Here is a 25,951-nt window from a genome sequence, read left to right as displayed (position 1 = left end):
ACACAATAGACAAATAACTTTAGGCTCTAATTTAATGGAAAACCAAACATAATCATTAAATAGACACCTGGGATACTGCATCACTCCACATTCCCTAACTGTCAGTTTACAGGACAAATGGCCCGATGGAGATGAGACAGTTTGGACGAACGTCTTTCACACATTCTCAAATATCTGTCACACTAACAGGGCCCAGATGCACAAATCCCAACACATGGATAAAATATCTTGAGGTTTGTAGCATATGGAGTTTGGCTACATGTGGAGTTTTGTGATAAAGTTAAAAAAGAAGCTTGTAGTATGACACACTTTATAATAAATATTTAAAATTAGGAAGAGAATTTGAAGCAGACTGCGGAAAAACATATGTGAACAGTGACCTCCTTGTTCACAGTTTAACATCAGAGACTTGGTTTCCTTTAGTTTGGCTGCTCGTCATTAAATCAGACTCTGATTCGTCATCTTTCCCCTTCGCCTGCACAGTCACTCACAGTCGCATGTGACCGACCGCAACCGCAAAAACATCCATCGTCCAGGATGCTGTGACCACAAGCTGACAACAACACTTTTACTGCTCATAGCGAAACAAAATGATGCTCTAAAAACAATGAGCCTTTTCAAAACAAACAACAACACACCAGCGGGTTTTTTTTAACGTAATATAATGCGGGTAAAGTCACCCATTGTTCCAAAACCTCAGTGATGAAATAACATCCCAACAGAGTCCACCTTAGTGATAACTGAGTGTCTCCAAGCCTGTGTCTTTCACCAGCCTCATTTCCTGAAACAAAGGATTACCCAAACATCATCTTTTTCACATTGCCATTAATTTGTCCCAGAAATGCCAACGTAATTTCCACAGCGAAGCCCAACCAATGCATGGGCTCTGCTCATTAAAAGACAATGTTTATTTACTGTAAATAGCAGAAGGGACGCTATAGTAACGGATGAGAACACAAAGCTGTGAGCTGAGGTCACACAAACTGTGATTTGGATCCCTGCCTCGCTGAACACACACTCAACCCTTTCCAGGAACTAGAGTGCAGATTACTCCAAGAGGGCAATCAGTGAATTATAGCTGGCACCAAAGACAAAGAGAGGAGCTCAACACAAACTACAGTGGAGGGAAGAAGTCCTCGGAGTCTCGACTTAAGTGAAAGTATGTCAGAACGGAGCAATACTTTGTTACAAGCAAAAGTCTTGTATTTTCAATTACACAGTACCATAGCAACAAGAAGAAAGAAAGAAAAAAAAATGTAATAAGGAGATGAAAAAGAAAGAAAGGCAGAGAAGAATGACAGAAACCTTCAAGAGACATAAAAAGATAAGAAAGCAAAAAGGACAGAAATACCAAGTTGTGTGAATTTAACAACAAAACACATTCATGCCCTCCAGAATGACACATACAAGCACTTTCTGATAAAGATCAATCTGATATATGACAATGCTACAGTCAAACTCAATGACTAAAACAGTTGTTAGCACTGTGCATTACAATTGATGTTTCATATGTAGTGAAGATGTAAAAAATTCAGTTTTAATCTTCAATTTCATGTTGTAAAAACACTGTGGTTAGCGTATGGTTAGGTCGGCCTGCTCTCCTTCCAAACATGTCTGCTCTGTCAGTGCTTTCGGCGTACGAGCATGACGCCAAAAGCCTCCTTCAGCGACCACCTGGAACGCTGCTGGATGGCATCAGATGAGGACGCGGCTAGACAGAAACAAAGGCATTGTTATTATAAATTGGCGGATGGCGCCAGGTGCGTCCACATGCATGGGCGGTGTCACTTGAGAACATGGCCTGATGGAATTGGTCACATATGCATGCAATGCAGTCGGACGGTGTCAGGTAATAACGCTGCCGGTGACTTTCACATTGAGTCTGGTGTTTGCTTCCCATGTGGATGTTAGGTCTTTTTTTCTATAACTTACCATGTGCCCCTTTTGCCTCAACTTAACCCTCTGCAACTTTGTGGACTAATGCTACCCATCGAGACAGCCTGTGTTGGTTGCCATGTGCTCATGTTGTGTAAACATAAGAACAGTGCAGTGTCATCCCACACCGTCGGCCTAATATTAAGTACATAATGTCTTTGTGTTGTGCTAATTCACTGTATGAGGATATAATTTTACATAAAATGGCTTTTAGTGCCTCAAAAATTGTACTCTAGTTCAGTACTTGAGAAAATGTATCTTTAATCCTCTTACAATCTAATTACATCACAAAGACAGCAGATGTTTGTGATCCATCAGATCCACCGACAGCATCTCTGCTGATTGTGAAATGAGTTTTGTTTACTGAAAAACCAAAACTGTAGTTGTTTGTTTCCAGTTGTTTTCTTGAATAGCGGTCATCTTTCGCGCCATCTGTCCCTCATTACTCAAACTGAAATAAGTTTAAGTTTCAGTTTTACAAGATCTCTGATACGCTGTAATCTAAGCCAAGATGTTTTACAGTCAGGAGGGAGATGATGGCTCAATGAATGAGTCATACAGCGCTCAGCTTTCTCAATGGCAGGGTGAGGTGGTCTGCTCTGAATCATGTATGTAAACGTATGTGTGTGATTGTGTGTGTGTGTGTGTGTGTGTGTATGAAAGTGCATAACTTTCAGTGTTGGTGGACATAAATCTGACATTAAGACACAGTCTTACAGAAACAGTCTTCTCTTGGATCTACTCAGGTATAAAATACTTGGGATTTGTTATGTTTTATGGCATTTCATTGCACTGTGCCTCTACCTGTCTTAGTGACATTGATTTCAATTGGTGATTTTTTACTACAAGATTTCCTAAAAGCATTAGTAATAAGACTTGTTTTTGAATTTATAGCCAAAGAGAAGTAGATCAAGGACATTTTACAGCAAAGAACTATTATTTTTTTTTGTAAACAAACTCTGAAACCACCAAACAAAAGCATAGACATAGAAATAAAAATGACATCACTAACAGCTCTTGCAATCATACTTTTAGATGGATTTTTCTCTACAGAGAGGTGCTACATGTACATGCTGAACATGATTCACAGCCAACACACAAAGCTCTCTCACAGCGGAGGTCCTGGCTTCATGGTTACCTCGCCTAATAACTCACTATTTAACAGCCCAGAGACTTTACTCAGTCCTATGGCGTGCCCACTGCACTCACTTCGAGGCTGTACCTGCCAGTGACGCAATCAGAGGAAGTGAAGAATTAGGGCCAAAGGGTTCTGAGTTCATCTCATGGGGCCTTGCAGAAAACTGACACCACCCCAGCTCCATGTGTGGCCTGATTCAGGCTCCATCTTTTTTATTACATGTGATGGAAACCATACGCCTTCATCACATGAGACAGGCAGGCACGATGCTCGTGGTTAGAAGTGAATGAAGGAGGAGCGAGAGAAGGAGTGAAGACAGGCAGGACAAGGCCAACGCTCAGTTGCAAAAAGGATGGTTCTGGATTAAAAAAATGAAATGTGAGAACATACAAGGGAGAGTGGAAAAACAAAATGATTTAAAGATCTGAGAGGTGGAGAAAAAAGCAGTGATGGGTGAACTGGAAAAGTTAGTAACCCGTGTCACAGTGTCCACAACGAGCCAAGAACCTCTCTGGGACTGTGACACGGGCCAGATCATCCACGTAAAAATGGGAAGCAGAGGAATAAAAGAATATCTCTGACTGGGCTTTGTAACGCATCCAACAAAAGGCACTGTCAAATTGTGAGGCAACCAAGATTGCAGCACCCAGCAGCACTCCAAGGCTCCAACCGTCTGCTGCCTCGCTGTGGGGGAGCGAGGCGCAATTATATTATTTTTCCACATAAAGATCAAATTAATCTGACAGATCTGCTTTGATCCAGTGACAGGTTTATGGTGTTACACTGGAAATGTATTAAAAGGAAAGAGGCGAGAAGCAGAAATTTTCATCTTTTGTTAATACGCAGCAGCTTAGTGAGTGAATCAGTCGGTCTCCGCTGTAAGCTTTCTAGTTCTGTTTCTATCATGAGACCTTATTTACTTCAACTTCTTCAAGCATTTTAACATGTATAACCAAAAACTGAGGATATACATACTGTAAAATGAACCAAATTGCCATATATCAAACAATTTTAGTGTTTCACCAACAAAAGATGTGAAATACTCATCATGAATTGCAATAAGTCAAGGTATTTTAATGAATAAATTAATTATTTATCTTTTTAAACTTCTTCTCCTATACTGATTACTTATATCTTGGAGCTCATAGGCTATTGTCTGAGGATGGTAAGTCTCTGGGGGCAACAGCGAATATTTTGGGAGATCTAGAGATCCGAGCCATGGAAACAGCAACCTATGGAGCTGAAACATGAAGCCAACACAAAAGAGCCTAAAAGTGCAGTTTGTTTTTTTTTCGAATGACCACTTGAGGTTGGCTCCAAAACAAAGGCAGTCCTCACAGACCCTCATGTTAAAAATGCCCAACTTTACAGCAGCAATCAACATGTTTACAGCCTGGTACAAAAAACTCACGTGTACATCTTATTAAGGCCTGAATTTACTCAGAATTAAGGGCAGACCACCTTGAGTAACCAGCTTTCTGCCAATAGTTTCCTTGGTTTCCAGTCAGATCCACCACTTGCTCCTGCACAGCTCCAATACTCGCCGAAATATGGTCACTTCTGGCTCCAAAAAACCAACATGGCAACAGCTAAAATGCCAACCTTGAGACTTCAAAACAGCAATCCACAAACCAATGGTTGATGTCAAGATAGCTAAATCCATTTTTTTAACAGTCTATTGGACGGAGGCTTCCTCTTCTGTGCCCAGGCCACTTTGGCTAATGTCAATAAACACATATCTACATATGAATGCAGATAATAATAAGGAAAAAAAAGTGATTAAACTAAATTGTCACCATACAGTTGCTGATGGGTTCCAAGATAGCACTTTGGCCAATGTGTTCTGCCTTTCCACACAACTCGATGAGGGTGCAGCTGCGTGCCACAAGACCAAAACAATGAGCTAAAAGACACTAAAACTCTAACTAACTTACTTTCTTACCAGACAGCCCAACACAAAAAGATTCCTTGCTTTAGATTTTTTCTTTGCTCATTTTCTTGAACAGAAAGAATATCAAATAGTCCTTCAGTTTGCAAATTACTGTGGAAAGACCCAGAGAGCTGCCAGACTGCCCACTCCCCATCCCACCATAATGACGACTCAACAACTGATAGTAAAGGTAGAGAAATAAACACTTCCAAAATGGTTTTCAGATGAGCCGCGGTCAGACAGGCACGCAGGCCGCGGCAGCATCCTCCCACCCTGCAGCCCTGCCTCCTCCCACGAGCCCGGAGGCCCCGCTCGGCTCTGCACAGACTCAGCATTCGCTGCTGTTACACAAACAGGTCGTCTTTCCAGAAAACTACATCAACAATGGAGTGGGGAGCGGGAATGGACTTACTCAGCTCAGGGATTTGGGGCCCAACGGAGTGACTTGGGTTTTAGTTACAAAGCAAAACATCCCAGCTTAAGCACCCCAAAACGCTGCAGCTCTCTAGTAAAGTGTGTGTGTTTCTTTTTGTGTGTGTGTGTGGCCCACTGGTTAATGACCATCACATTAGCATCCAGAATTTGATAGCCTGCCTACACTCAACTCTAAAGGAAACACAGCTCCATCAGTAAAAAGAAAAAGTGAGTTCAATTTGAGAATGCAGAAGAGCAGGACAAGAAAAACAAAAGAAACACTTTATCCAACAAAAAGAGGATTCAAAGACTGTTTGTCTTCTGTCGGCTGCCATTCAACTGGAGGACGTGATGACAAAGTGCAGCACTTCCCAATATAACCAGACAGTATTTGAATCTGAATCTTATTCCCTTGCCAATGACATTTAACACAAGAAAAACTAAGGATCGTTAACTCTCTGTCAGCCAGCATTTTCAATACACAGTCGACTCTTAGCTGTGAAGATCTGGATTTGATTTTCTGTCGCCGACATATGATTTGATTGCTGTCTAGATGTCCTGCTGGCTGCATCAGGTGCCAGTCAAAAACCACTATGAAGACTCCCACTGGGCGCTGGCAAGTACTTCAAAGAAAAACAAACAGCTAAATGTCACCAGTCGGAGAAAACCAGAATCAGCAGCTGTGATAATAAACCAGTAAAATGGTATTTTAGGCATGAAAGTCTACTTTTTTTCTGTCTTGTTTGCACCCTGTTTCTAAACTGGTTTTTTAATCTACCTGCTGGTATACCATAAACAGCATCCTGGTTGTGGTAAGGACAGTGGTGTTTGCTGTATACTCCTGCATGCAAAATGACAGCATCTGCATATTAACGTTGAGGTAATTCCCCTTAAAGAGGAGATGGATGCTTCAGAGCTGCAACCTTCCCAACTGAGTACTGGAGACTGATGCCACATCACCTTAACCTGCAGTACTGGTAATGGCCATTAGCTATATATTCTAGGGCTACCCCAATCGTAGTGAAACTGAGTTTCAGTTTTTTTCTCAGGAAAGAATCACACTGCGTCACCTCCATGCTCGATGGATAAATTGATATGGCAACTTTTACAAAATACACGCCCTTTCCTTTCAAACTTTACATACGAAACTGGAATATTTCTTTCAAAGATATCTGAAATTGTCTTGAGTATTTCTCTCTCTTAGTAGGCTACTCTCATTTCCATCTCTGGCTCTCATTTTTTTGAGGGAGACAAGGCGCGAGCAGCTTTCTTTTGCACCACATGCATACCAGTCTAATGGAAACTTTAGACTTTTAGAGTCTTAAGCTGCTTTCACACCACCGTGCAGTAGCTGCCCTGACACATGCCTATCTGCAAGAGCATTCCTCCTAAATGTAACACAGTTTGCCACAGTTACGATGACAGGCAGATGCTTCATTGAACACTGGCAGAAGTGCAAGCTAGCTTGTAGCAGCATACTGCATCAAGACAATGGAAATCACTGGAATTACCAAAAAATTACCAAATTTCTACATATATTTGGATAATTTATCATCTGAAGTGTGGTGGAAATGTTATCCCAGGCCCAGTTTTTCCTCAAGTTCTCCAGTATGTTGCTATCGCCGCAAGTACCACTGTGTTTGAAACTTTTCCCCTCTGCTGACTTCCCCTCACTAAAATGAATGGAAGTGCTAATTACTGCATGGCAGTATGAAAGTAACTAACGCTGTACGGTTGCAAAAAATAGTTGTAACAAAAAGAAATTAAAAAGGTGTGAAATTTTTTATAAGAAATATGGGTGAAATTGTCACCTTGGGAGAGAACTGTGGAGGGGAAAAATCTACCCGAAAAATCAGGAGGGTTGACCAAGAAAACCTTACATTCACCCCCAGAATACACAGTTTTTTCTGGGCTACTACATGAACTTGTTGTTACAATTGAAACTGTTAAAAATTTTAAAAACCTAAAAGGACAGGTGTGTTTTACAGTGGGGTTGCTCCCTGGACAACAGGTGTCTCAGCTGGATGAATGAACAAAAAAACAGCAACAGAATGATCCTGATATTCTGTGTCAAGTCTCCAGTTTTTCTGCTTTGACTATACTATCCAAAGTTCTCCAAACATGTAAAACTAAAAATATCCAGCAGAGGAAGATGCCAATTCTAGTTAGTTTTTTCAGTCGTAACATTCTACAGTCACACTAAAACAGTCTTAAATGTAAATGTACTGAACTACAGTTCCTCTTCAGCTGACGTGCTGCCAGATAAAACCAGGAAGCCTTTAAAGAGCTGTGCAGATTTTTAGGATACTTGACAGAAAGCCGGTTGGGAAAATCTCAATGGGACAGTTTCTTTTACAGGCCCGGCCCACACCAGCCAAACTCATCACCACGTTGGCCACATCCGTCACTGACTCCGCCATATGGACGGAGGGCAGGTCTACAATGAAGAACCTCTTGTGTTCTTTGAATGGACTGACATTTTCTATCCGACCCGGTGGTTTCTGCTCTGGTGTCGCTCGTGGGTAATGTTGGTATAACATTATGGTCACCGCGGAAAAAGCCGCTCTGTGATTTCAGGTTTGCTTGTAATAAGAAGCTCTATCATTTAACAGTGGCTTTTGGAGAACACGGAGGGCTGTAAAATATGAATACGACTGTGGTCTGAGTGCTTTCAGGTGGGTACACTGTCTTAAATTTAAGGCTTAGAGTTAATTCAGTTACAAATGAGGTGAAGATGTATGCAAATTTGGAAAATATGGTTGTATAATTTTGTACATGAGCATTGTTCGAAGTGATTGTTAAACCCTGTTATTTCATACAGAGTCAGTGAAGAAGTTTCCAATAAAAAATAAAAGAAAATATGCATTGTGCAGAAAGTGGAAACTTTCTTCACCAAAAAAATTACAATCACTACTATGAATTACTCAGGACAATAATTCATATCCAAGAGTGAGAGCAAACCACATGCATACTGTTCAACTACAAAATTATACACTTTTCCTCCAAAGTCAGCAGGACAAAATTCAAAAACAGGGATGCTCTCTGAGGTGGGTAACAATGGGAATGCCTTCTGTTATGCAGCATCATGGGTGCAGGAGTTCCTTCTGGGTGGCCCGCCACGTCTGCGGTCGGATGTGTGGGCGTGGCCTGTCAGTCTGAATGACAACAAGGCATCTACTCCCGCCGCCAGTCAGGAAGAAGAGGATGTTTTTCTGCCAAAATCGGTTCAGACACACATACTTCAGACATGAGGATGGCACGCTCCTCTACCTCAGAGCAGCATCAAGAGGAACTGTCTGACATCTGGGTCGTGAATCACACCACTTACTGAGAGCAGTAATCAACACCAGACAATGGCTTTAAATTACTCTACACAACTGTTTGTTTAGGGTAATCTGGAAGAAGTGCTGGGAAGGAAAACTCCTCTCTGAATGGAAGAATCTTTGCTCCACAGTCATCATCAGGGACCAAACAGCAGTTTATGTCATAAATACCGATCGCAGCACCATTTGTCATGAAACCTATTTAAGTACCAACCCAATCAACTATCAGTACCAATTAATACCAGATCTCGATACCCATCCCTAGTTCTGATAGCAGATATTTGTGAGAAAGTGAAAGGATTTTCTTCAAGGAACAAATCTACAGTGAAAACAAGAAATTCAGAGCTCTTTTCATTAGTAGCAGGATTTTACATCTTTAGATAATGTGTCCCTACAGAAAGATTTCCATACATCTACATAAATTGGTGAAGTATACCAAGGTAGCCAAAATGACCTGGCCAAGCGTTGGCCCAAACTCGGAATACAGCAGGGAGCTTGTGGGAAAAGTAGGGACTCCAAAGAGGGGCAAGAAGGGCTTGTGGTCGAGGAGGAAGCTGAGTTGGCATCAGGCAGGCAGGCAGCGGAGCAGATGAATCCAGTAGGAGCAGGACGTGAGATCAACAAGGACGGGCAGGGAATCGATGTATCATCAAAACGGTAAATACCAGAGGCACTCACATAGAAGAGACGTTTTGGAGAGGTGGTCAGAGGCGAGCCGAGTCAAAACCAGAAACACCGAGAATGAGTGCTAGAAGGTCAGGCATGGACGTGAAGACAATCTGGAGAGGTGAGTGAGTGGAGTGAGGCTGCTTAAATACCGGCTTGATTGGAGATGAGGAGCAGCTGGGAGCGCCAGGTGGAGGCGATGAGGCTGATGAGGGGGAGTGGCCGAGTGGAGAGAGAGGTGGGGGGTAAGAGGAAAAAATCCCACAGCAGCAGGAGAGAGATAGAGCAGACTGTGACACTTACTGCACTGCATGAGTTTCTTATCAGTGAAAAATGTATATGACAATATTGCATGTGCCCGCAGGCTCTTTAACATGGACAGACTGTTGTTTTTAGCCTTTTCAAACACGGCCTTCTCAGATATATAAAACATTTACTCCACTTGACATTTTTTTGATTGCTATATCTACCATCTCATGCTTTTTATTTTGGCAAATTGATCATATTTAAATGGCACTACCATTCATGGGAAGCTGGAAACATATGGAAGCATTGAATCCAGTCTTGTGAATAAGAACTAACATAAACTCTGCAGGTTCAAAGACACTTTGACTCAAACTGGAGCAGCCAAATTCATGGAGGTCTGTGCACAATAGAAATATGCAGCATCTTATTACTATTTAATTTGTTAATTAACTATATGCATGCACGACAAGCATTGTGCAGAGCTCCGTGAGGTGCCAGAAAATGAATTTTGTCTCTCTGCAGTCTTAGCCACACATGGAAAATGTGATAGTCATTATGCGTCTGACAGAGTTTTGGAGCAGTTCCTCTTGACTTCGACTCCCTTTTGCAAACCAGGAAACTGTAGGTTGATCTTGGCAGCACTCACAGTCATTTTTTTTCTGCCTTTCATTAACATTTTGGACTGAGACTAACAGATTTAGGAGGTTTTATTACTTATGCTAAAAGCGGAGGAATTAGAATCCCCAAATTCGTTGTTAAAGTGTGGCTGTGTGTTCTGCTGCTGGAGGTGTTGGTGAGCCTTTAGTGTTCATGGACACAAGAGACTCGTATATAAAAGGTTTCAGTTTGTATTACAAAAGTGTGATCTTGTGTGTTATTATAAGGCCGAACACACATGCACACACACTGGAGGGAATACAAATGTAAGATCTATTGCATGATCCCTGCAGAACAAAGAACTGCAGCTCGCCAAAACTGAACACAAGTCTTTTCAGGGGAAGCGTTAAAGGAACGCAGGTGTCTTGGAGCGCCTTCTCTGCTATTCTTTTATCTAATTACTAAATCTATGAGTCAGACCCCCTTGTTTGAACGCCCCCTTAAAGACTCTTAAACAGAGGCCTTACTGAACTCCAGGAACCCTCCCCTGACATCTGCATGTGGGTCACATCAAGGACACCAGGGTGTTATTACGGTGTGTGAGAGCTGGAGGGGGACTTTGCTGCTTTTCCTCACTCTCAAAGGTGAGTCAGAAAAGTCAGTGACACTCAGATGATCACAGGCCACATTTAAAATAGCAGCTAACTACCAGCACATGTGTCGTCCTGGCAAAAACTTCACCGAGCGATGCCTGCTCTTCATATCTAGTGCCCAGAGTCATGTTACTGCTGTTTTATTCAGGCTAAGGACAAGGAAACATAGAGGGAGGAAAGGTGGAGGGGGTGTAAAGCTCGGAAGTTTAAAGGGTCCCTTGGATCTGTCTGTGATGTTAAAATAATTTCTTGTGCTTTAGTTTCTCTACATGTTGTCCAGTGTTGAAACAAGTATTCAGATCACTGATTTAAAGTGGCAGTCCACTGATTTTACATGTCACAGCTTTCCATAATCAGAAAAAGTGACTTATTTAGGGTGTCACAGTTTAGGGATTGTTTCTGATTCAGAAGCTATCAAATCAATTCAATTCGAAATCTATTTGATTTGGTAAATTTTGTGGGATTTGTTTCAGATTGGATGTTTTTGCAAGTTGTGTATCTAGGTGATATTTTGATAAATGAAATTAATGTAATTTTCACAATATTTCATCTCATTTCTGCGCATATGACATACAGTATAACTTTGTTTTTCTGTTAAATCTGAAATGCAATTTAGTTGAGGCGATGCTGTATTTAGGTGATGCTGTGCAAAGTTAACATCACCAGAGGTCAGGTGTTGAAGGCAGCTAAGCTGAAAAAACATGGCAACTCCGAGGAGTGGGGAAAACGTTATAGGACCAAAGCCAGCCAGCAACGGTAGAGAGAGACAGTGGGAAAAACTGCATATTTTCATATCTATATCAGTGAATTAAACGTTTTGTATTTTTCAACCAAACCAAGAATTATTGGAACAGTTAACAGACTTACTTTGAGAGGGTGTACCATTTTATTTTTCAGTTAAAGGACAACAGATGTATAAATACTTTTTTTTTGTACTTATCTAACTAAAAAATCTGAAAACTATATGTAAGTATAGCTGTCAAATTAATGGAGTAAATTATACTGTTACTTTTAAACGTTTGTATTAAACTGACGTACGAGAAGCTGAAAATGATACTTGAGAACAGCATGTGTGTTAATGTACTTTCCTCCTCTGCTTCTGTCATCCGGTTGTACTATTGTAAACTCAAAAAAAAAGAAAAAGAAAATTTTTGGTTCCTCTGTGATCGGCTGCCATTTCCCCTTCTGGCTGCTGTCCTTCACATTCAGAGGGATCTTTGAGATTCCAGGTCGACAGAATTGAGTTATAACAGAGATAAGACCAAGTCTAAACGTCTGAGAGCCCTGAGTAATGACGTCTGAAAAACTGCAGTGCAAAACTAATGATTTTCTAATTGTATCTGTGAGTGCATATGCTCTTATGTCACAAAGGTGTGTAGTTTGTGCTTCAGATAAACACATCCAGCTGGATCGTATACTGTTACAACTCCCTCCTCTTCTCTTTATCTACTACCATCACACACACACTCAAAAACTCTTATCTCCTCACAAAGAGCTTGTCTCATGCATCTCCAAAGCCATCCATCCACTTCCTGCTCTTCTCTTACAACCGGCTGCATCTCCTCCACCTTTTCCCACTTCCTTTTTACTCCCTTCCCCATCTCCTGGGATGAAATACCCTCTTGCTCAGCTGCCCCCTGCTCTTCCAGCTCATTCAGCATCTTGGTGTTATCTCTCCTCCCGTCTGTCCGGTGCTGAGATTCTCCCAAAACCAGATACGAGGAAATCCCTCATCCCTGGTCTGCACATCATCTTTCTGTTTACACTCAGAGGTTTCAGTTTTAAGAGCCCGCTCCAAAAATCTCAGGGTGAACTTTCTTTTCACTGCAGAGAAAATAAGACTTAAGCCTGACATGTGAAACTGAGACGTGAAGCTGGTTTCTGTAAGCCACTGGCTGACATCTGACTTTATTTTTTTAATCACATTATACTTCATTGTTTCTGGGTGTCTCCTTGGGAAATATAATTTGTCTGCCTACACTTTTCTTTCTCTCACCCACACAAACACGCACACTAAATCCACCACTTTCTCCTCTTGTACCCACTTTAATCTGTCTATTTTCCTGTAGAGTGCTTTTTAAAGGCTCCCAACAGCCTTTATAATACTTAAAAACCTTGTGGGTATGAATGTTTTTGGGACAAATCAATCAAAAAATAGAGTGCTCAGGCTGTAGAGCTTGAAACAGTGCAGAAGAGCAAGAACTTAATCTTCTGCACATGACTCCAGATGGCACGAAAATAAAGGAACATATCTTTTAAAATCATTGTTCAAGCAATAAAGCTAAAGTGCAGCAGACATTTTGACTTTCCAGGATCATCACCCAAGCCAAAAAGAGCAATAGCACACAATTCTGGTTATACTGATTGGGCCTAGTACACAAGCAACAGGTGTGGAGCAGCAAACCACAAATAATCAAGAGCAGGTGTTAAAGAGGCATGAAACCATTTGATGGTGTGCAAAGAATAAAAAAAATGCTCTTGAAAATGATTAAAATTGAATTCATGGTTTTCAAATTACTTTAAATAGTTTTAAAAAAGCACTGAATTTCAAAAGGCAATTCTATACTTCCTTGATAGTCAAAAAGAAACCCTGATGTATTACTGGTCTGCCCCATTTTAGCAGGTGACTTCAGTAAGTGTTTTCCCATCTACGTCCGCTCTCTACAGCAGGTGTATGACTCAGGTCAAGTGTGTCTGCGTCTGGAGCTTCTACAAAAGCACCATTCAACAGAGATCTTTACTATGAAGCCCTTAAAATGCTCTTAGCATCTGTATCCCTCTTGTCCCACTTGTGGGTGGCAGAAACAAGCGTCACACACAATGTTGACATATTATTTTTTAAATATGGTGACATGAAAGCAAAAACAGATGCACCCATCCAGCAGACATAGAGCAAAAATAGCATTTACTTGAGCATTTGTTTTTGTCCATCTTATTTGGCTGTTCTCATGCTGTTTATACGCAAACCAAGGAAAAGTAATGCAACACTATTGCTATATAACTTGCATAATCATGTGCTAGTAATTGGTGTATAACCCACGTTATCTGGAGGGCTGCAATCACATGACCGATGCATTGATGGGAGTAAAGAATTAAGTAATAAAGACCAACAAATCCCAGTAAGAAGGTAGGTTGAGGTGTTCGATTTGTCAAAAAACACAGGACTTTCTCCCAGGACACCAGTGTTTGGAACTGTGAGAAACCAAGGAAGGTATGTTGTCACCATGTTTCTTCTGGGGCTGGACCCCAATATCCAGATATTTGAAATCGTTAATTGGGTAGGTATTCACTTTTTAATTTAGAATTTGGGGACGAATGTCATTAAAATGTTTGTGAGGGAAAAAAATCCATCTTAGATTTGATTAGATTTTTGGCGTAAGTATGCTCTGCACCTGTTTCACAAGGCTTTATCAGGCTGAGTAATTTGTAAGACTATAATAATTTGTCCATGATAATAAAAATTGTCACAAGCTGTGTTATGTCACAAAAAGTGCACAGAGAGGTCACTGAAAACAACACCTTGGGAGTTTGAATCGTTCCGCTCAGCCGTTCTGCTGCTGTGCCCGTCACACACAGTGACAGGAATGATCATTTTAGACAACAATTGTTTACAAGTGTATTAACCGAGTCGAGTACTTAGTGGGTTTTTGGAGCAAGATGCTTTAAAGCTCCATAAAACTGAGGTGAAATGCAAATTGAGTTTGTTACTGTTTGCAATCCCTTACACATACATATTCATTTGATCGATTCTAAATATAAAAATATTGATTATAGCAGTTTTAATGACAAACTGCGGTCTAGGTAACTGCAAATAAGAAGTAGGGCTTCATGAAGTATGAGAATCACATGTGAGAAAATGTAAACATTGGCAAAGAGAGAGACACCATCAATAAAAAAAAAGACATACACTTGTGCTCACACACAGAATAAATCATGTTTGCGAAGGCATGTTGACTGTGAAGTCTCAAGGCTAAAGGAACATTTCTGACAGCGGTATGGCAGACATTGAAAAAGGCTTATACGCTTTACCAAAGTATTAAGTGCTCAAAACTTGCCACGCAATTTCAAGAAAGAACTCAGAGGCAGAATATGAGAAAACCACAACACAACTCTGTAAAAAGGCCAAGAAACCACAGCAAAGTGCATAAAAATCCTCATCAGACATTCTGACAAACACACTGCAAAGTATCACATGACAGTGTGTATTAAATGTGTCAGGGTCTGACAAAAGCTTGTGTTAACATAACCCTGTTTGATTCCATGTTAACCAGGATGGATGAGGTGGCAGCTGAGGTGTCATTATGACTACAGCTGAGGGCGGTTGTGAAGCCAGAGGATGCTTGCTGCCAGAGAAACCCACCGGACCGAACCGAGCCCTAGCTGTGCTGACACAGCTGGTTCCAGGCACCGACACCCCTACGCCGTGCTCGGCTCCAGGAATGTTCCAGGCCTCGCTGGAGAAACCATAACAAGTGCAGGAAATAGATTAGTGCACTCTGGGTTCCACACCGGCCGCAACCCTCCTGAGCCCGGCTTCTCCAAACCCACATGTGTGGGAACAGGAGACACAGCAGCGGAGGGAGTAAGACCCCCATCCAGACATCAGAGCAGATCCCTGGAGGACCTGCTGCATGCAGTAATCAAGCCTCCATTATTTCATGACTGGCCCTGACTCCTACCTGCAGACCAACATGCCTCCAGTAAAAATCACTACAGTATTACCATCCAACAATGCACGACATGAGAGTCAGTGCAGGAAGGTGGTGAATATGATATAAGACTCTTCTATAGCGGGATTAACATAATTGTATGCATACTCTTATTGTGATGGCCCACCAGCAGATGGAGACATCAAATGCAATGCTTTTTGATGTATGTAATGTTTATTCATTGTGCAAAATAAGAAAAATATTGGTATGTGACATCAGCAAAAATCAGCATGTTGACCAATTTTGATATTTAATTTTAAAGCTGCTGATACCGATGATGTGCCGATGTTATCGTGCATCCCTAGTATTTTCTTCTTATTTTTTTATGTTTGTGAAGGTCTTGGCACAGCCTGCAGGTGCGCTCGGGACTTCATGTGCCAGACCGTAAGCAGCATGCATCCAAGAGGAAGCTACAAAAATTGAGGATACAGCTCAGAAAAAATCCAAATATAGTGAGGTAAAACTCCAAGTGGACAAAGCTACTTAGCTGATAGTACTGTTTACAAACAGTAACTGTCTGCATAGTATATCTTCAATTTGTGATTAAATTTCTGGTTTCTTGGTGCCACTAGCATTTAGATAATATGTGCCTCATTATCTGTGGGAGTTAAATCTATAGCACTGGCCTAAACTTGTGGCATTCAGCTCAAAGTTATACACACTTTTATATAGGGCGAAATATATACTGTGAAGAGCCAGATAAAGTGAACACAGTTTTTTGTGGCTGCATTTCAATCGCGTCAGCCAAAGCTATTATTTGTGGAGAAACCGCCTTTTTATGATGCATTTGGTTTTGAATAACAGTTTGATAAATTCAGTTAATGAGGCTATTAGAGACTATCATCCACTGTTGCCTGACTGGTTGCAAACCATCCCACACCTCTTTTGTGGAGCAGTTTAAAGTTCAGGAGAGCAGGAATATATGAAATTGGATTATGCGACAGATATACCATAACGTCCTCCATTTTGCGTCTCTGCACACTGCAATCAGAGCTTGCGCAGATAAAAATAGTGACATTACAACTTTTGTCCCTCTCTGCTGATTTTGCTTTTACTGTTCATATGCAGTAACTTGCCCACCGAGGTCTTCTGGATGTATACAGGACTATATTGCCTATTGTATTTCTTTTTCTTTAACAAAGATGTGACCCAAACTTTATGGTTTACAAGGTTTTTGTAAGTGGATTCCTGATTTGAGTCAGGCCAAAGAAGCGCCTGCTGACTGCCAATGAGCGATGATTATACCAGTTCTAAAGGGGCTTTAAGAGTTCAGCCAAAGCTCAGGTAGATTTCTATTTTATTCTGATGGCCTTCTTTTGTCCACCCCCCACTGAAAAATAAATATGTTTAAAGCTTGAGCACTGTGGAAGCAATTCCGGCCTGGCTTCGACTTGGCAGGGAGAGAGATGGGATTACCAGATGAATTCACTCAGTGAATGCACTGGTGTGTGTGTGTGTGTGTGTTGTACATTTCCACTTGTATACAAACCAGTGGAAAAATGTGCGTCTATTTGTGTATTTGTGTAAATATACGTGCATGATGTATGCATGCCTACTGGATGACGTTTGCATGAGATAGAGAATCAGAAACAGTTCACTCTGTTTAAAATGTGTGTGTACATGTGTCTGTGTGTGTGTTTCCCCATCGCCCACATCCTGACCTTCGGAAAGCTGACTCGTTAATTTTCATGTCAGCAAATGTACAAACACCCCCAAAGGTACTTTTAAAGATATTTCAACAACATGGTCAGTATGTGTTACTTGTACATGTGTGTTGATACAACACATTGTACTTTATAATGCAGAAAGGCTGGAGATAATCCTGCGTGTTTTTGCCAAAGCAGTGCAGAAACTGAATGAAAGCTGTGTCAGATTTGATCACAGCTGCATTACAGCATTTTAACACAAAACTGGGATGAGTGCATCAAATCCTGGAATTCAAGGAACTAAAGAGGAGTTTCGCAAACAAGTTTCTTGGAAGATGAAGCCAAACATCAAACCATATGGTATTTCAGTGCTCCCTTATCTGTCCTAATGCAGTTTTATGTGGAAAACTAAAAGCACACAAGCAACGAGCGTTCCCACACTTTATCCCACAACGCTGAAGCATCTTGCAGAAAAGACTATGTATTTTTGCTCATTTTAGCTAATTAACTACACGCCTTGTATTCTTTAAAATGCTGGAGTCAATTTTCCAAATCATCATGACTTTTAAGACTGGATTAATTTATCAGTAACCACTGACTTCTAATCATTCCAGTAAGATTTGAAAATCAACTTGCAGAGGCTTGAAACTTACTTAATTTGTCACAGTGAGCCTTTAGCTTTGGTTATACTTTCCTGTGTTCAAGTTTTCACATTTTGTGACATCTTGTGTGAAACTATAAGATCAAAAAGCAACCTAATAATCCAGAAAAAAAAAATTTCTTGCATGACATCTTGTTTGTCCATCATGTTTAATTTCTTATATACTGTATATTATGTGACACTTTTACCCAAAGTGCTAAACTATTTGGAATATGTATCCATGTTTCAAATTACTGCAAGTTGATTTTTTTATTGTGGACTAGAAATGGTGGAAGTCAAAAGTTTCCTGGAAAAACTTCTGGAGTGCTTTAGAAAGTGGTCAGCAGTAGTGCATGCAAAGTATGTGAAATGTGGATGTAAACAGGCTAAGAAAAGCAGAAGTCCACTGGTACTGTATGCTCTGTTTCCAACTCATGTTCAGTTCTTGATATGATCAAGATTGAGTCTTCTCAGTAGTGACTTTATAAACTAGACACAGATTTGCACAACAGCTTTGACACATCACAACAAAACACTATCAGTCTCCTGGGAGAATGCAATGAATTAAAGCAAAACATGCGGAGAGGAAATAACTGCTTGTTTTCCCCTAAGCACTGAGATTACAGTGCTAATAGTGGAAGAATGAGGGTTTGTGATGGTTTGCATGAATGCAACTCTATTGCACAACAAAGCCTCTGGAGTGGTGAGGTGGACCCCCGGAGCCGGCCCCTCCAAACAGCTGCCCGGTCCCTGAGAGGGCCAACAGCACTCAGCCCAGAGTTCAGCAGCTCTCTCTTCCTACTCTTACGAATGTCAAAAGTTCATTTGAATAAAGTTAAAAGTGAGCAGGATTTGGCTCCCCGCCTTGCAGCTCTCTAATCTAATCCATGAGCGGGACTCGCACACGCTCACCGAGAAAGACAAACAGGATGCTTCTACTCGGGTGACTCGGATAAAAGAGATTGTGTTTTAACACAGTTTGAATTCCTCTCAGCTGGTGCTGCCTCACATCCACTCATGTGGACCTCGGCCGAACTTTGTGTGAATGAGTCATACTGCAGCAACACCCTACATACGGAGACACAGAGGCTCCTGATCCCAAATCAATGTTGAATCAACAGAACAGTGATGAAGCACGCGCTCTGTCTCCAAGGAAAGTAATAATGATGTGTTTGAGTGTGTGTGTGACACAGCGTTTGCCCTTTCCTGCCAGTTTTTTCTTCTTTATCCAAAAAGCATGAATGCATGCACTTGATGGCAAACATATGCCTCGCAAAAACCCAACAGCAGCGCCCGGAGAAGTGGTGAAACCAACTGATCCTTTCTGCATAAAAGTAGTTGTACTTAATGATTCTTAATGCAGCATGTAAGAGTAACAAATGTGCATATATGGAATAAAAATGAGAATTTTGAAAGCCTCTCACATTGAAGAAGAAAAGGGGAAAGGACAGAACGGACCATATTATAGTTGCCATGGAAGAAAAAAGCCAGAGATGCAAATTTTAAAGGGTCAGTTCGCCAAAATTACAAAAAGTCATGCTTTTCCACTTTACAGAAACTATTACATCATAGGAGCTTTTTGTTTGGCAGAAAATGAAACGTGCTGACAGGGAGATCTGTGGATTATCAAGAGAGGAATGGGGAAATGTTTCTGTTTGATTGTACTGAAAGAATGATATCCCAAAACCTGGGAAAATACAACCAACACTGGACGCATGGCTTAATACCACTAAAGCAAAGTATTTGTAATTTGCGTGAACTGACCCTTTAAGCTTTCTTATCCTTATCATTCTGGTCCTGTCTGGTACACTAGCAGGGTACATTTGGAAAAAATGTACTCGGCAAAATGGGGCCTCACTGCTTTCTTTTAAAGGAGGAGTGTATGGGATTTAAGATTATGATTTGGTGGCAGAAATGGAATTTAATTTAAGTATATTTTCTTTAGTGTATAATCATCTTAATCTAAGCAGGTCTTTGTCTACAGAGATCGCCATGTTGCTCAGCCATGTTTCTACAGTAGCCCAGAACAAACAAACCAAACACTGGCTCTATAGGTAGGGCTGCAAATGTGTTCATTTTGACCACCGTAGTTAACAGCCGGTCCGTAATGAGAACGGAGGAAAAAACGTAGAATTTTTTCAAAAGTGAAACTGCTTTGATTAGAGTTTTTACAGGTTTAATCACTTGATTCTTTTGTTTTGGAGGGGAAGAGACCTTAATGGATAACCCAGCTCCTGGTAAAAAAAAAAACCTGCTGCAATTCTTTTTCTTAAATTATCAGAGAAAAATACTGAGTGCACATTTACAGGCATTAGGCTAGCGGCCGTCTCTGACATGCTGAAAGGCATCAGAGAAACACTGATTTGAAACATGAAACTGGTTTTTTTAGTGTTTTTTCCAGTTTAAATCAGCGGGTCTGTTTGTTTTGGAGAGGAGGAGACCTCTGTGGATTATTCAGCTCCCAGTAAAATCCTTCTGAGGAATTCTAACTGGGAGAATTTTCAGCTGGATGCAATCTGCAACCCTCATCATGCCACTAAATCCCCCTAAATCTTACACACTGCTCCTTTAAGCAACACACTCTATACTGTGCATGTGCATGAGTGCACTTGTACACAGACCAAATGCATGTGAACTCTGCCTGCACCACAACAGAAAGATGTATGTTGACTACGATTTCAGTTTGACCAGCTCCACATTTTTGAGGTCCTGCGGCATGATTGTGTGAGTCAACGTGTTTAAGTGACTCAATTTAACTGGATGAAAGAGAGAAGAGTAGTTTCTGAAACCTCTTGATCTGGTAAGCCCTGTCAGCAGTCATTGAGCCTGTTGCGAGATGGACCTCACAGACTGTCAGCCACATTTATGTTTCACCAAAACCCTGCACAACCATTAGCAGCCAAGCTAAAAATCAGGACAGATAAACTCTTGCAGCCTGCTGTCTGTCCTGACATGAAAAATGTGTCTTTTGTGTTAACTAGGAGATTCAATTAGACCGACATGCTCATAAATATCAAGGCAACACAAGGTGAGTAACAGCAGGAAAGTGAACAATAAAAGTTTTATGATTAGAGCTCCAAGTGTGTCTGCTTTTTACAAAGACAAAAAGGACGTCTTACTCACCAAACCTCTTGTATCCAAAAGACTGTACTTCCTCCTCGTCTGCAAAGTCGTCTGTGTGACATAATCAGAAACATGACATAAGTAGGTCATATGCATGCCACTGGGGGTACATTGTGTCTAAAGCAATTCTTCTTCTTCTATAAAAATAAAACTGAAAGAAACACTACAGGGTAGCTGCAAGGAGCCAAGAATTCATAAAGTTATTCTTGAGGATCTGTGTTTGGCAGAGTGGAGGCAGCCAACAAGGCCTTAGGTTTGAGATAGTGGAGTATGACCTGTGTGTGTGTGTGTGTGTGTGTGTGTGTGTGTGTGTGTGTGTGGAGATAGGAGGTCCAGAGAACTGTAAAAGCCACAGGCTGCGGTTTCTCTGGGTTGTTGACAGTAAACCCTAATTACACTGTGCAGCACTACACTGAAGACTGGAGCAGAGCAGAGAGAACATCACTGGTAATGGTAAACAGATGGGAGTGAGGGGGGAGACAGAGAGGGATGAGCTGTGTGTGTGTTTGTTGGTGGGGGGTCAGAGTGCTATTTCACCACAGATTCTCCTGGCAGAATAAATAAAATATTGTTGCTTTAAGTGGCTACTGATTGGAGTTTAAGCACAAAAACAACAGATAGTAAAGTCTGGGGGCCAGATGCACATCAACTGGTATTCACCAGTCATCATCAGCCATGCAGGATCTTTTCTTTAACAGGATGAAGGTCTTTCAACAGCAGCATTTTATGTCTCAAACGTTTCTAATCAGCCTAACTGTTCTAACATTATTTGGTCTTTTATGCCCTTCAACGGGATGCAACTAAGTGGTGGAAATATAAAAAAAAAACCCTAATCTACCAAGCATTTCTCAACTTCTGCACCGCAATACCGTAATGCCATCCAGATGTGAAACGCGCACCACAAACAAATGCGCACGGTAATCTGTAAAGGGTGTAATCTGCGAGTTTTGATTAATAACACACACCTAAATATCTGTTAATGCAGCATACCTTTCATGGCGTATAACTCGTTGAGGACTGTAGAAGAGATGAGGACCGCTGTCACTTTCTGCGCATCGCAGCATCCAGTGCAAAGGAGTAAACTTGCTCCACGGAGAACGTCACACGTGAATAAAAGAAACAACACAATTATAAGTTTGTCTTCATGTCGAGTCTTCTGTTTAAAATCCCATCGTCTCTGTTGTCTTGCTCGCTCTGCTGCAGAGGACGTTTTTGCAGGAGTGATGTGATGTTCCCTGAGTCTGGAGAAGGAAGAAGTGAGTGTTACTATCAGAGTAAAGTTATACAGAGAGACGAGCTGCGTTTCCGGCGTCGCTTTCAGAATTAAATCGTTTTTGTTGCGAGGCAAGGCAAGGTAAAATTGCTCATATATCGAATTTATGCAACAAGACAATTAAAAGTTTTCTACATATAACATCAAAAGCATCACTACATAGTGCAGAAAAACACACTATAAAGGACATTGATATGCTATTACAACAGAGTTAGAAAATTAAAACAAGCTAAAAATGACTAAGACAGGCACTATATACAAATAAAAGTTATGTGCAGTGTAAAAAAAACGAATAAATATCTGATATAATAAAAGGGTAGTGTTAAAAAAAGCAAAACAGAGAAAGCACAAACTATATTTCTACAAGAATCACTATTGTATGAAAAGTTAATATAGCCATTTAAAAATGTATTTTCACTGTCTGAGTGTCTTAAAAAATTAACTATACTACATAAATGATTTCATATTTTGAAAAAAAATATGCTAATATGTGTGCTTACCTGGATGAGAAGACTGATACCATTAGCCCAGAGCCAGTTAGCTAAATTAGCATAATGCTAGTTAAGATTGGAAACAAGGAAAGGGTGAGCAAAATCATGTTCTAGTGTAAAAAAAAAAAAAATCACCAACCAGCACTCCTAAAGTTTACTATTTAATACGCTTGTTTGTTTCAGACCAAAACAGCAAACAACATCTCCCATTTCGAGAAATAAGCGCTAGCAAGAGCTGTCCTAGCTAGCTAACTTTATTTTGTCGAACCTGCCTGGAGATTCTGCTAGTTGCCTAGCAACTGCTTCCAGCCAAGAACCACTCCAGCAAATAGTCCGAACCCAACCCTATGTAAAACAGCAAATTGTCGTTTTTACACTTGTTTTGTACTGATTTAACAAACAATGCATAACTTTAACGTGGTTGGTTGGCTTTGTTTTACCGTGTGTTGTTTCAAATACACAGCTAAGGCCCACAAATTGCTGTGCTGTATTGAGTGGCTTAAATATACTTAATTACACTCCACCACTGCTCGTAGGATGACTCCGCGGACAATTCAAAAAGTTTGATATTAGTCAGAGCATCTTTAGGGTCATAAATGTGCTTCAACCAGGACATTTCTGTCCCCCAGAATAAAGGCCAAACTACAAAACTTTTATTTTGGAAGCGAATGTGTCTGATTTCCGGTTTTCCCTACCTCCCTCTCCTCGCTTTCTCTTTGTAACTTTTAACTTTACATCGTCACCAGCCTCCTCTGGACACAATCACTGTCCCACCCAGGTTTTTGAAGTCTAACCAGTGTCCGTCCCGTCCTCTCCTGCCGTGTCTCCCCCTGCAGGGACAGAGGAGGTGCGGACAGACCCCGGGACGTCGTGCGGCGCTGCAGTAATCCAGCCGGAGATGAGATTAAGTTACTGGGGGTTGATGGCAATCGCGTCCCCGGGTGGAAATCTGGTACCCATTAAAGATAATTTCAAAGGTTTTAGGGAGGTGGAGCGACACCGAAACGGCGACATTTCAGTGCAGTTCCTGTGTTTTTACATATTCACATCTCATTTCCTTTAAAGATGAAAAATCACTTTCATTCTCATATGATATTCCTTTAGGGCCACTTGGCCTCTCTGTGGTACTCATAGGCTACTCATGTGGTTTGGACTATTTTATCAACTGATTTATCACAATAACCTCACATTCCTTTAATACTAATGCAAAAAACAACAACATTTTTTTTCAATTATAAAAAAAACAGGGAAAAAAATCTAACTGCACAGTAAAATCATTTCAACCTGATCTAATGAAAAGTATTTGTATCTTGAAACAAACTGCAAGCTTCCCAAATATCAGAAAATTTAAAACTAATTATATGAAGTTTGACAGTTCAACAAAAAGAGATCTAGATAGTTTTGGGGTGTGGTGCTGATAGCACCAAAAATACATACTCAAAAAACTGAACAGCAATGTCTCTCCTCAGAAATCATGACTTGGTTACACAAGATAATTCACAGATCTTGATGTGAGCAGTTTCATGTAGGAACTATTTTCTTTCTACTGAACTACACCCATCCACTGTATCACAACGCAGAAGGAGGCGTGCATCTACTGTTATTCATTTAGCACAAACCTCTCATCCATGAGCAGATGCAAGCTTCCCTCTGCGCAGTGATAGAGTTGGTGGGTGTAGTTAGGTTTGATTTTGGGGTGAAATGTCCCTTTAAGGAGCTCTATTGCAATGGCAGTTTTTTCCCTTGTTTGAAGATTCAACCATTTGAAATCCGAGCAAACTGACTTTTTTGTTTTAATAACATGGGAAGAAGGCAAAAAGAGACAAGAAATGGCCCAAAGATTAGCAAAAAATAAGTAAAAAGTTACGAGAAAATGACCTGAAAATAAGAAAAAAAAAAAAGGAAATTAAAATCAAAAAGTGCTTTAAAGTACTTTTATATTCCATGGTATATCTGCTTCACATACTGTATGATACATAATCCTCCCTTTTCCAAAGGTGATATAGATTTTTGCATCTGTCGTAACAACGTTGCATAAAATGGTCCCAATGGCAGCCTACACTGACCACAGTCTATCAACATTAGACTAAAAGGTTCACCAGCAGCCATTTCCCCTTTAACTCCTCCAGGTGCAGTGATAATTTCAACAGTTCCTGTCTCCATAATCTCTCCGGCCTGCAGATGCAGATCACTGATCAAAGGCAGAAAACGGCTGCATCCGACATCAGAGAAACTGAACAGACTCATGGCTTCACAGTGCAGGTTCGTGTCACTTTTGTGGCCCTGATGTTAATCTTTTTACACTCTCTCAGTTCAAACCAGTTGATTTACAGGAAAAAGACACAGATAACACCAACTGTCCCCGCGCTAAAGTCCTCTGAGCTTTAAAAAAAACGTGACATCAAACTCAGATCTGTTTTTCTTCTTTCTTTGGATAACAGAGCCTTCAAACCCGGGCTCAGCTCTAATAGCTGGAGTTTGACCCAGTCCACCACTTCTTAGATTCCAGACCAGCCTCAGATGATAAAGCGACTAATTACTTGTTTTCCTAAAGGCTTCAAAACTGTTATTTTACTGTCGGCTATAATTGGAGCAGCAGGCTGGTATTAGGGCTCCAGATAGAGATCGTGGCGAGCTGATAAAAAGCAGCTGAGGGTTCAGGTATCTTACAGCCCCGCTCCTGCTGGTCCTCATTCAGAGGTTGGGACCTCATTTGCTGGGTCAAGGCTCTTTAGCAGTGGGCTCAGATTAACAGCGAGCTGAGAGAGCACGCAGGAATTCCACATTTATCACGCTGCTGCCATGTTTAGATACCATGATTGGAACAACTTGGACTCTTGTATGCGGCAGGAGAGACTCGCTGGCGGTAAAGGCCCGAAAGACAGGAGGCAAAATGACCTTTTCTTATGTAAGTCCTGACACAGTGTGATAGAAGCTCTAGAATGTAACCCTTTGAAACCTAAATCAACATCAGTTTTCTTTTGCTGCCTTCAGACACATTTTACAAGCTATGCATCCCTTTAATGTCTGAGCAAATTGGTTTGATTTATTTGGAAAAAAAAAAACATGGGGAAAAAGGCAATAGCCAACTTGGCAAGAAATGTCCAATGTGACAAGAAACTTATCCTTAAAATTGGTAAATAAATAAATAAATAAATAAATAAATA

General features: G+C 40.9%; 2 protein-coding genes across 2 annotated transcripts in view; both read right to left on the bottom strand.

Annotated features, from left to right (window-relative positions):
• Positions 1-22,230, bottom strand: part of LOC121960627 (collectin-12-like) — a 39,779-nt gene extending 17,549 nt beyond the window's left edge. Inside the window, 3 exon segments of the mRNA XM_042510415.1 lie at positions 21,021-21,071; positions 22,011-22,050; positions 22,052-22,230. Of these exon segments, the coding sequence (XP_042366349.1) occupies positions 21,021-21,071; positions 22,011-22,050; positions 22,052-22,084 (124 nt within the window). The 5' untranslated portion in view covers positions 22,085-22,230.
• A 1,343-nt stretch (positions 22,231-23,573) lies between these two features.
• The window catches only part of LOC121960973 (tyrosine-protein kinase yes-like), a 43,635-nt gene continuing 41,257 nt past the window's right edge, over positions 23,574-25,951 (bottom strand). The window contains exon 11 of the mRNA XM_042510877.1: positions 23,574-23,662. Coding sequence (XP_042366811.1) covers positions 23,574-23,662 — 89 coding nt within the window. The remainder of the gene's footprint in view (positions 23,663-25,951) is intronic.

This window comes from Plectropomus leopardus, chromosome 21 (genome assembly GCF_008729295.1).
Source record: "Plectropomus leopardus isolate mb chromosome 21, YSFRI_Pleo_2.0, whole genome shotgun sequence".
Taxonomy (NCBI): domain Eukaryota; kingdom Metazoa; phylum Chordata; class Actinopteri; order Perciformes; family Serranidae; genus Plectropomus; species Plectropomus leopardus.
This window is presented reverse-complemented; position numbering and strand designations above follow the sequence as displayed.